Source organism: Hyposmocoma kahamanoa, unplaced genomic scaffold (genome assembly GCF_003589595.1).
Source record: "Hyposmocoma kahamanoa isolate Upper Pololo Valley unplaced genomic scaffold, ASM358959v1 67, whole genome shotgun sequence".
Classification (NCBI taxonomy): Eukaryota; Metazoa; Arthropoda; class Insecta; order Lepidoptera; family Cosmopterigidae; genus Hyposmocoma; species Hyposmocoma kahamanoa.
The window spans coordinates 7,560,147-7,571,220 of NW_020653855.1; the positions used below are offsets into that span (position 1 = coordinate 7,560,147).

General features: G+C 36.3%; 1 protein-coding gene across 1 annotated transcript in view; it reads left to right on the plus strand.

The window, feature by feature from the left end:
* The window catches only part of LOC113232166, a 194,754-nt gene that overhangs the window by 130,192 nt on the left and 53,488 nt on the right, over nt 1–11,074 (plus strand). Inside the window, exons 4-7 of the mRNA XM_026466804.1 lie at nt 5,319–5,478; nt 5,948–6,016; nt 8,724–8,828; nt 9,972–10,082. Coding sequence (XP_026322589.1) covers nt 5,319–5,478; nt 5,948–6,016; nt 8,724–8,828; nt 9,972–10,082 — 445 coding nt within the window. The remainder of the gene's footprint in view (nt 1–5,318; nt 5,479–5,947; nt 6,017–8,723; nt 8,829–9,971; nt 10,083–11,074) is intronic.

The following is an 11,074-nucleotide window of genomic DNA, read 5'->3' on the forward strand; positions in this document are numbered from 1 at the left end:
GATTTAGTTAAATTATTACCTCTAATATATATGGTTTATGGTTATGGTAACATGGTTTGACCTACTGTCTCTCAAGCAGAGGTCGTAGGTTCGGATTCGGCCGTATCGTACCTTTGAGTTTCTCGGAATTTATGTGCGAAATTTTATTTGAAATTTACCATGAGTTTTTCGATGAAGGAAAACGTGATGAAACCTGTACGTTGAAGAAAGTTCACAACCCTCGGAAAACGTGTGAAGTTCGCATGACCTAAACCCATGTCTGAAAGGACACCCGTGCCCAACAGTGGGACGTATAAAAGGGTTGATGATGTAAAAGCGCGTCGCTGAGGTTTTCACTCCAAGTCCAAGTTTGTTTTTTAAACAAACCAACGTTTCGAGCTCTTCACGGGTAATGGGATCTCAGGGAGGTCACGGCCGACTGTACAGTTTATTATTATTAGGCTGGCTTATTCAGGGTCTTGTAGATTCCTATATCACTTGATTGATCTATTGTGGTTATCGGTAATTACAATTCGGAGCCTAGTACCCTAGACAGATTTTTTTAAAGTGTTCAACGATACGCCTGTCCATAGCAATGCAGTCCCACCCTGAGACTTAAGTTGACAAGAGCCATGGGCCTGTGATTTCAACAGCACTCTTACCCTTCCAAAACCGGAACGCAATAATACTGACATTACTGCTTGGCGGCAGAAATAGCTAAGGTGGCAGTATTTCCCTGGACGAACTCTTCCACGTGGAGTTGTACTGCTACTGTAAAATTTTATTTTTATAAAACTGGTATTTTTTTAGTTTCGATGGTCGTGTCCTCTGGATAGGATATGTTTGCTCAGCACATAGTCACTTTTCGTCCCTTGAGGTTGTGGCGAAATGTAAATATATTAATTTTTAACCCCCAACGCAAATAGAGAGGACTTACACATTTGAAGCTTTTGTCTGTGTTTCTGTTTTCTGTCTTTCTATGGCGTCGTAGCTCTAAAATGGATAGATTGATGTCAAAGAGCCTTTTTTTAATTTGAAGGCTAATTTAACCTTAATCACAGTTTACTTAATAGTTACTACGTAACAGATACATCACTCTCATACAAAATCAAAAATACCTACGAAAATAGCCTACTAAATCTAAAGACACCAGGCATTCATTACGAGGAAATAGTAACCTAAGCACGCGCTCAGACATGTTAAAATAATGACACCCGCCGTGTGCAATCCTGCGGAGCCGAATGCTCATAAATGAAATACTTGCGCTTGTGCCGACGTCGGTACACTCAGCGGTAGGCACTTATCGCATAACCTTGAGCGAGTTACGGAGCCCTGCCTTTATTTAAGCTAATTTTGCCCAAAACGGGAAAATTTTAATTCGGGTATTATCGAGTCTTAACCGGGTCAGATTGTTTATAGTGTATGTCCTTTACCAGCAAGATGATCTTACGCCTAAACCCTTTCGGTAATCCCTGCTCGGTATCGGGATATATATTTGTTCTTCCAGTATTACATTAAGGTCAAGTGTTCATGGATACGGCATAAAAATGATATAACGTTCCATTGTTTGTCGGTCTGTCGCGTCGTTGCGGCCAGACAATGCGTTATGCTGAATACTTGACTTTACCAGCAGGCCTACCACGCACAGTGAAAGACATCTCGGTGTGATTGATAATTTAGTTATCAGCCAAACTTTTAACAGTGTTACTATATAAACAAATTGCGAGCCGAATCAGTTGAAACTTTTGACAATGTTGCGCACACAATTTGCCCGTGTATTTAATCAGGGACCAGTCCCCATAACCGGTTTAACTTGATAGAGTCCCGACACAACTGATACTAAAGGTCGTATTCCAGAACGCTACTCAAGTCCTTGCCATTAGGGTCGTATTTCCAGTGCTTGAAATAATACTCAAGTCCTGACTTGAGCATTGAGTAGAGTTCTGGAATACGACCCATAGAGTGATGAGTTTCAACATTGTATACGATTTGACGCTGAACTTCAGACTAACTTTGAAACGGTCATGACTCGAAGAAAGAGACATCCATTGTTTCTTCTCTGTATAATTCTACGCAAACATACGTCGCGATAACGTTTTTAGATACATTTAATAGATATATGTCCAGCAGTGGGATATTTGTAGGTCGGTACATACAGCGACGTTCTCGGTACATTGTCTGCATACTTAAAAATAAAAACAAATACCGATGTGCTGCGTAGGTGAATATTGACTAGTTAGCGGATGGGGAAGGATTGAGGATATATTGACAGGAGGAGCGTATCGCTTCCGGTTGTGGAATCGCTATTACTGTGTCAACTATTTCAAGTATGAAGTTGACATTGCGGTCGCTCTGTCATAGTTTGTTCGTTTCTTTGTATACTAACTTTTTTGTTTTCTATTTTTGTCTCACACCATTACTTCAGTTGCCTGATATTTAACTAGTCAACTCTGGACATACTTTGAACACCAGAGTACATTCCAAGGGCTCCTCAAAGGTATCCTGAACACCCAAACGAAAACCATTAAAGAAACGTTAAATAAACATTAGATAAACATTAGATTTACCGTTTGTATAGTTTACATACGTATATTGAGAAATACTATACTTGATGCGCTTTAATACAACTGCAAAGTGCAGTTTATTTGTAGAATAGAAAGATCATGCATGCCGTAAAAATCACAACACAGTACACGCACACTATATGTATAACTGCAATATATAATACTTTAAGACGACCACAACTCAATAATTAACACCATTGACCTTGAAAGTGGTTGCACACGGCGATTTTAAGCTGCTATGCAAAAGCGATTGCATCGCCACACTTGCCATTTATAGGCGATTGCATCGATGCAAACGCGCGACTGCGTCGATACAGTCGCTTGCTTATGTTGAATAATTATGTACGAAAAATCTGTATAGGTTTATGTACATTATTTTGCTTTGTTAATTGCAAATATAAAACTGAAATTAATAAATATATAAACGTAGCTGTGTGTAATCTCTCTAACACATATGAAAAGCACAACATGCCTAATTTATTTTAAATTTTTACTGAATTGATATTCAATTATTTTTTGTGAAATTATTCCACTAGTCTGTTATAATCATTAATACAAAGATCGAACACTCAGAAACATTACATTTTAATAAATAATGAGCATAACAGAGTGCGTGCTGTGCTATTACGGAATCCGTCCTCTGTTCAACTTACTGTCGCCTCACTAAAAGTGCTATTATAGCACTTTAGAAATCAATTCAAAATATGGGTGACGCCATCTAGCGGGATAACCGAAATAATTTAAGGAAATTCTGTATTCAAATAGGCATAAAAATTTAATTTAAATCTTCCAGTCGTAAGATTATGCACACTAGGCCCAGTGAATAAATAAAAATGATTTCCAGAAAATAAAAAAATATATTGAAATTAAATTTCCTACGCATGCGGCGGCTTCCTGTTCTATCTTTTTTATTATTTTTTTTATTTTATCGGCCACGGCCTGCCCGGTGCCGTGTTACAATGTCTGTGCTAGAGACACGCACTGGTTTCAGATTAAATAGCAGCTGTACTTTTTGTACAGGCAATTAAGTGCAGCATTTCAGACCTTCGCGATTATTTCCGCTATTCTCTCCGCTCGTAACCAGGTCCTCCCCTTCACCCTATCTATATGTAAGCCACGAACATACTGTCGGCCTTTCTCACGGTCGTACAGTGTTAAAGACAGATAGACATACATACACCATGGAAAATTGTTTACATACATTACGTACTTAAAGCGAAATTGAAGGAAACCTAATGATAATAATTTATGGGTTTAGTACAAAAATGAGTATGAATACGTCATTTTACAGCTGTTTTTGCCTTTAAAGGAGACCTGTGTGGGGATGTATATGTGTAAGGTTGCGTTGTACCTGGCCTAGTACATATCGTATTTATGTCGAGCTCATGGGGTAATAATAGGGATCTTTTAGTAGCACTAGAAGTTTTTTTTTACAATACCAAGCGACGGGACTAACAAGTCGTGCACCTGGTGGCGAGCGACACGCCTATCCATAACAGTTGCAGTGCTACTCAGAAGATTTAAATCGCGAAGATCTTAGAGGCACTGCCACTATGCCCGTCACCCTGAGACATAAATTGACAAGGTCTATGTGCCTTGCACCAGTACCCTTACAAATCATAATCAGAAATAGGTAAGGTGGCAGTAAATTTTTCAATAAAACTTGGCATATATAGTTTTTTTTATATAAAAAAGTTTTTTTTTATAATATCAAGTGACGGGACGACGAAGTCGTGTTGATAAGCTACACTCCTGTCCTTAACAGTTGCAGTGCCACTCAGAGCTTGAAATCGCAAATATCTGAAGGGCACTGACACTGCGCCCTTTACCAGCTTACCTTGAGACATAAGTGAAAAGTCCCATATGCCTGTAATTTCACCAGCACCTTTACCCTTCGAAACCGGAACGCAGTAATGCTCACATCACTGCTTGGGCGAACTGTTTCACGAGGAGCTCTACTGCTACTATAATTCTTTGTGAAGAGGTTCGTCCAGGGAAGTAGTAGTAGTTTTAAAGGGTTAAGGGTGTGTGGTAACTACAGGCACGTGCCTGCGTGACTTGTTAAGAGGGAGCATGCAAAAAAAGTTTTGACGTTGGCTCCGCCCACATTTGTGAGACAAATATATGCCCGAAGTTCGCGTGTCATGCGACAGGAGATGTTGAGTTTTGCGCATTAAAAGTACCAAATTCGTTTTAGCGGAATAACTCTAAAACTAAAGGGATTCAAAAAAATCCGTAGTAACAGTTCTCGATCATGCATAAATATACATAATTAATTATCTAATTTTTGTCCTAATAACCTGTAGCATTTCGAGCATGAATCGAAAAAATGTGGAAATTAGAGGTCATTTCGTGATTTTTATCTATCGAGGAAACTTTATTGTTTTATGTTTCTGATTAGTGTCTATGCTTGAATATATCGTGTAGTTACTCATACAATATTTTATTTTTAACTTTAAAGTGGATATACCCCTCTAAAATCAAATCGAAGATTAGGAATTTTTCCTCTGCTCCCTCTTAATTTATGTCTCAAGGTGACGGGCGCAGTCGTAGTGCCCCACAGAGCGATTTAAAGCTTTGAGTGGCACTGCAACTGTTATAGTCATGTTGCTTGCCATCAGGCTTGTTCGTCTCGTCTCTTGATATTAATAAATTCTAGAAAACTTTTTTTTTTTTTAAAAAGAAAACTATCCATACATTAACATTATGACAAATCCATTGACTATGTTTGAGGTAGTTTATAAATAATACCAAATTTTTTATCTCCCATTTCAGGTGTACTGTAGTCCTTTACAACGTGCGCAAGAATCGTCAAACTCATGTACTAAATACATCGCGTAAGAGCGTCACTTGTGTGGCGTTCTCTCCCGATGGAAGGTACTTGGCCACGGGGGAGTGTGGACATGCGCCGGCGGTTAGAGTTTGGGACTTGCAGGTGAGAGAAATTTATGATTTGAAATATTTATTCGACACGTCTAAAGCAAAAGTAACCGATTATTAAATATTTAGTCTTTGCTGCAAGCAAATCATAAAAAATAATGGTCTGTTTCACAGTCCATTTTACACAAAAATGTGTCATCTCAAAGTTTGAACTATACATGTAGCGCCATCTAGTGTCAAATAGAAATACTGAAAAATGCATACATTTAAAACCTGAATGATGTTATTTTAAGTCACTTCTGTTGGATAAAATAATAAACATTAGATATTTTTTGCTAACTATGAAAAATAATCTTTTATTGAATAATTTGATAAGTCTTAAAAGGTTTGTCATAAAAAAAAAACATTGACGCAACTATTAGCGCTACCTAGCGTCGTATAGCGGAACTACAAAACGTATAATCCAAATTTTAACGACTTTTTTGTGTAGTTAATTAATTAAAATTGTGTTTTATTACTAATAGGACCCGACGGCGTCGGGGGCCGTGCAAATAGGAGAATTTCCTGGCCACACGCACGGAGTTAGTTGTGTGGTAAGTATGTTTATATTTTCATATTTTTGTTCACTGTTGTGTGTTGCTTTGTGGTTCATTACTATTGTTATGAAAACAACTAGCACGTACTCGTGCAAGTGTCACAAGAATGCAGGTAATTTTCAGGTTCGTTTTCTATACCTAATTTCAGTGGCAATTTTTATTATTTATATATTCGAGTACACTATACTTGAATGTTATGTATTCTAGAACATTTTAATGGTCATTTTAAATTTGCAAAAGATGCAGGCGAAAATATCTAAACGGCCATCTTTTTTAATGATTGATCCTCTTTTTCTGAGATATAAAACAAAATTAAATCAATGGATATTTTACTCTGTCCTAAGCTACGCAAACAAATTTTTATTTGTATAAATGAATTTTCATAGTTTTACGTTGGGTCTCAAATCTAAGATAAATTACTATTAAAAATAAAATTTGGATACTTATATAATTATCAAAACTATGTAAATATTTACTATATTTGTGATATTATATTAATTATAATATAATTCGTCCTGAAAACATGATCGGAAATGCAAGCAAATTGACTTCTGCCTTTTCATATAATAACCTAAACCTAACCTACTGAATGGAGGGCGCAATCAAAGAACCAAGATTTATAAGAGATTAATATCAAAAGATATACTGGTTATAAATGTCATCAGTCGTCAAAAGGAAATACCAACGATAAAAAAAAGAAGATCAAGTATTATTTTTGAACACCAAATATTAATTTAATATGCTTAAACGTAGGTAATAATAAAGGTAACACTACCTTGAATGCACTTGATTTATAATTTAACTGTAGGTCAACTAATATCTTTATTCTTTTTAAATAACGCACACACTCAACATTGCCCCACACTAGGGAAACCCTGTGTCGCGGGTGTCATGGACACACACATAGACAATCACAAATTACACCCAAACTCCTAGAGAAATAAATCTAGGCCACATAAATATTTCTTCCGGCCCGGGAATTGAACCTGGGACCTCTCGGGCATGGTAATCGTTCGGCCACGGAGATAGTTTATATGTATATCAAACAAAAAAATATCGTTTATTTAAACAAGTGCACATTTACAATAGATCAATTATACTTTTGAGGATCAAATAATATTATCCCCTTAACTCGGAGTGTAGGATTGTTACATCGAGTATATAACCCGAAATAGAGACGAAATAAGGGCCATATATTCCTGGTAACACATTAGCTATTATAAATATCAACTCCCGTTTGCACTGAAATATAGACAGGCCAACTACTGTACGTCTCCGTATATTCTAAAAAATATTCTGTATTTATTGTAATAAAGATAATATCTCTAACAATGCCGTGCTGTTCTATTCGGTGGTGTAGGAAAAACAGCAAAACATCTAATTACAAAACAAACGGAATCACATTCCATACTCGATGGGTTTGTTACATTATTATTTTAGTTGCATTAACAAATTGCAAATTTTGGAAAAAAAAGGTACCTTCTAATCACATTGTTTTCGTGCTATATTGAAATAACCTTTGTCAAATGCAATACTCATGGAGTTCCACTACTTGCTTTATTATACCATAGTTGTAATACAGAGCAATATTTGGATATAAGTGTCATACTTGACGAGCTCTTATACATTTATAGTATACCAAATATGTATAGACATCAATTCTAAACAATAGTCTAATTTTAGGAAATGTCTGTTTAACTTCCTCAAAATAAGTTTTGATTAAAACAGTCGAGATTTTCATTTTATGACGGCATTGGTTTCAATGTTGTGATATTAAACTTTGTTAAAACTTAACACCACAAGTATTTAAAAAAAAATCGCACCTTTGGTGTGACAAATCCACATCTGCGAAATAAAATTAAAAGGGAGCAGATTTTAGAGAGGTATATCCACTTTAAAGTTAAAAATAAAATATTGTATGAGTAACTACACGATATATTCAAGCATAGACATTAATCAGAAACATAAAACAATAAAGTTTCCTCGATAGATAAAAATCACGAAATGACCTCTAATTTTCACATTTTTTTCGATTCATTCTCGAAATGCTACAGGTTATTAGGACAAAAATTAGATAATTAATATTTATGCATGATCGAGAACTGTCACTACGGATTTTTTTAAATCCCTTTAGTTTTAGAGTTATTCCGCTAAAACGAATTTGGTATTTTTAATGCGAAAAATTCAACATCTCCTGTCGCATATCACGCGAACTTCAGGCATATATTTGTTTCACAAATGTGGGCGGAGCCAACGTCAAAACTTTTTTGGCATGCTCCCTCTTAATTGATAACTTTCAATGTTAAATAAGGGAGTTATAAATTATACATAATTTATTTTATGTAATTCGTGTTATTTTAATTAATTTCATGCGTGAAAAGCTTTTTTGACGCGACTTTTTTATATAAAAATCTAAGTGCGCTATTGACCTCCATATCACCTGATGGAAAGTGGCGATGAGGTCGACGATGGAGCATGCACACCTAAAGAATCTAATCACTCTCGCATTGAAAAGGTCCAAGTAAAAACATTCAGGGAACAAGTCTGCAGGCAGGGCATTCCACTCCATGGCCGTTCGCTATATAAATGTGGAAGCATAGGGGTGAAATCCAAGCCTACGTCTTGCCCCCCGTGTCTTGTTTTGTACCAAATATTGTATTTAAACGACATATTCTTTTAAATTGTACATCTTGTGCTTTCGCAGGCGTTCTCAACAACATCCAAGTATCTAGTCTCGGTCGGTTCGCAGCATGACATGATTGTCAATGTGTGGGACTGGCGTGCCAACCTCAAACTCGCTAGCAATAAGGTACAGTATGGCTCACTTGCTAAATATTTCTGGTATAATTATTTGTTTTATATTAAATTAATATGTATATTAGTGACGATCAGATTATGCTTTATTGTTATATTTGTGATTGTGACATTGGTAATTTGAAATAATTGTTTTTGTACTAACTAACCATTTATGTTCTGTGCATAAAGAAAACCTATATTTGAATTGTACTGTAAACCTTAGTTCATATGGCATAGTCCTGCACGTTTTTTGCTAGGCATCGCACTGCAGATTCACACATCACAGAATATTACCATAGCAGGAATGAGCAGTTTTGTATTTAGACCCTAAAGCCTTCGTTTACACAGCATTGTCCTACACGTTTTTTAACTTATTCGATCATAAGCGGATACACAGCGAAGTGTTCACACGGTATATTTTCATGCGTTTAAAAGACGGATAGCCGCAGTACACACAGCAATCGCCCTGAGAACACGTCTGTAATGGATCGACGTTTGTTGCACTTTTATATTGGCATAGCAGACGCCAACGGGTTTGCCGCCCGAAGAACAGAAGGTATTGGGTTCAACCAATGAATCAAGAAGCAGTGCGTACATACATTTGAAAAATGGTACGAAAATATGAGAAATGATGAAAAAAACGGGCCTTTGTTCCATTACAGCTATCAATAACAATTGTGCGCTCGGTGTTCGGTGACTATTCGATAAAAAACGTATGACTTCGTGCCGTGTGAAAGAGATGCATCAATACTATGCACCACTGCACACCGAATACGTTAAAGTTCATTCGATTTGCCTGACAAGTCCGTTGCGTATTCGATAAACGTATAGAGCTCTGTGCGTTTTTTTGCAGGACAAACACCGTGTGAACGGCTCTATGGGTCGTATTCCAGAACTCTTCTCAATGCTCAAGTCAGGATCTGAGTATGATTTCAAGCACTGCAAATACGACCCTAATGGCAGGGACTTGAGTATGATTTCGAGTGCTTTAAACCATACTCAAATCCTGACTTGAGCATTGAGTAGAGTTCTAGAATACGACCCTTAATCTTTATACTGCAAAAAAACGTGCAGTACATGCCTTATGAACAGGGGGTAAGTTATTCAAGCCATTTAGAATAGGTACTGTCTCTGAAATATTGTCTTTGTTTTTCAGGTTTCATCTCGGGTGAAGGCAGTGAGTTTCTCCGAGAGCGGTAATTACTTCGTCACTGTTGGATTCAGACATGTCAAGTTTTGGTACCTGGAGTATTCTAGGAATGCTAAAGTAAGTACTTTAAACGTCTAAATGTTATATTTTTCAAAGTCGAAGTTCTCGGAGGTATTCGTGTTTACGGAAGTTCACGATTGCCCTTTTCATTACATTATCAGAATTCATTTTTTATCAGAGCAATTAAGGAGTACAATCAATCGTCTATTCACATAGATCTGTTCAGTACTAGTGTAGGCTTGATTCGACGAACGCTTACTAAGCAATACTTTACATAATTCTATCTCTCATTATTTTGTTTCCTGTCTTTAAGATGTGCGTGTTGTTGGTTGGGCTATATAGGGATCAATATTTTTCTTTATTTTCTTTTCCTTTTTTCCCCTGTGTTGGCAATTGTACCTACTTGTTCTCAATGTGTAAAATAATATTATATTGTTTACATTTCAATTAATAATGTTTTAGTTTTTGCTGACTAAAAACTTAATTTTTTGTGCTACTTGTGGAAATTTTTTTAGCATTTTCACCTGTTACCTAACATTTATTTATTTTTAAAAATTCGTTGTAAATCTAAATATCTGAAATCTAAAAATCTAAAGACTAAGAAAAACTCATAGGAGAATTTCGACGACTCGATAACTTGACCCATAGCCCAGTTGGTTAGAGCAATAATACGGTGCAGTATGGTCGAACAAGGTTTTTCTATGTTCGATCTTTGTATTAATAAACATAATAAAACTAGTTGAGTTATTCCACAAAAAAATATAAATTAATATAAAAAATAAAGTGCCTCAGTGGCCGAACTGGTACCATGCTAGTCTGTCACGCAGAGGTCCCAGATTCGATTCCAGGGCCGGGAGAAATATTTGTATGGCCTACATTTATTTTCTTAATTTGTGGTTGTCTATAATGTATGTCCATGACACCCGCGATATTAAAAGTGACGTAATCTTAAAAATACTTTTAGGGAAATTGTTGTAATGTGGCGAAAAAAAAACGTGCGTGTCAGTAGCCATATTTACCATTAGGTTGCGGGATACACGATAATTCTA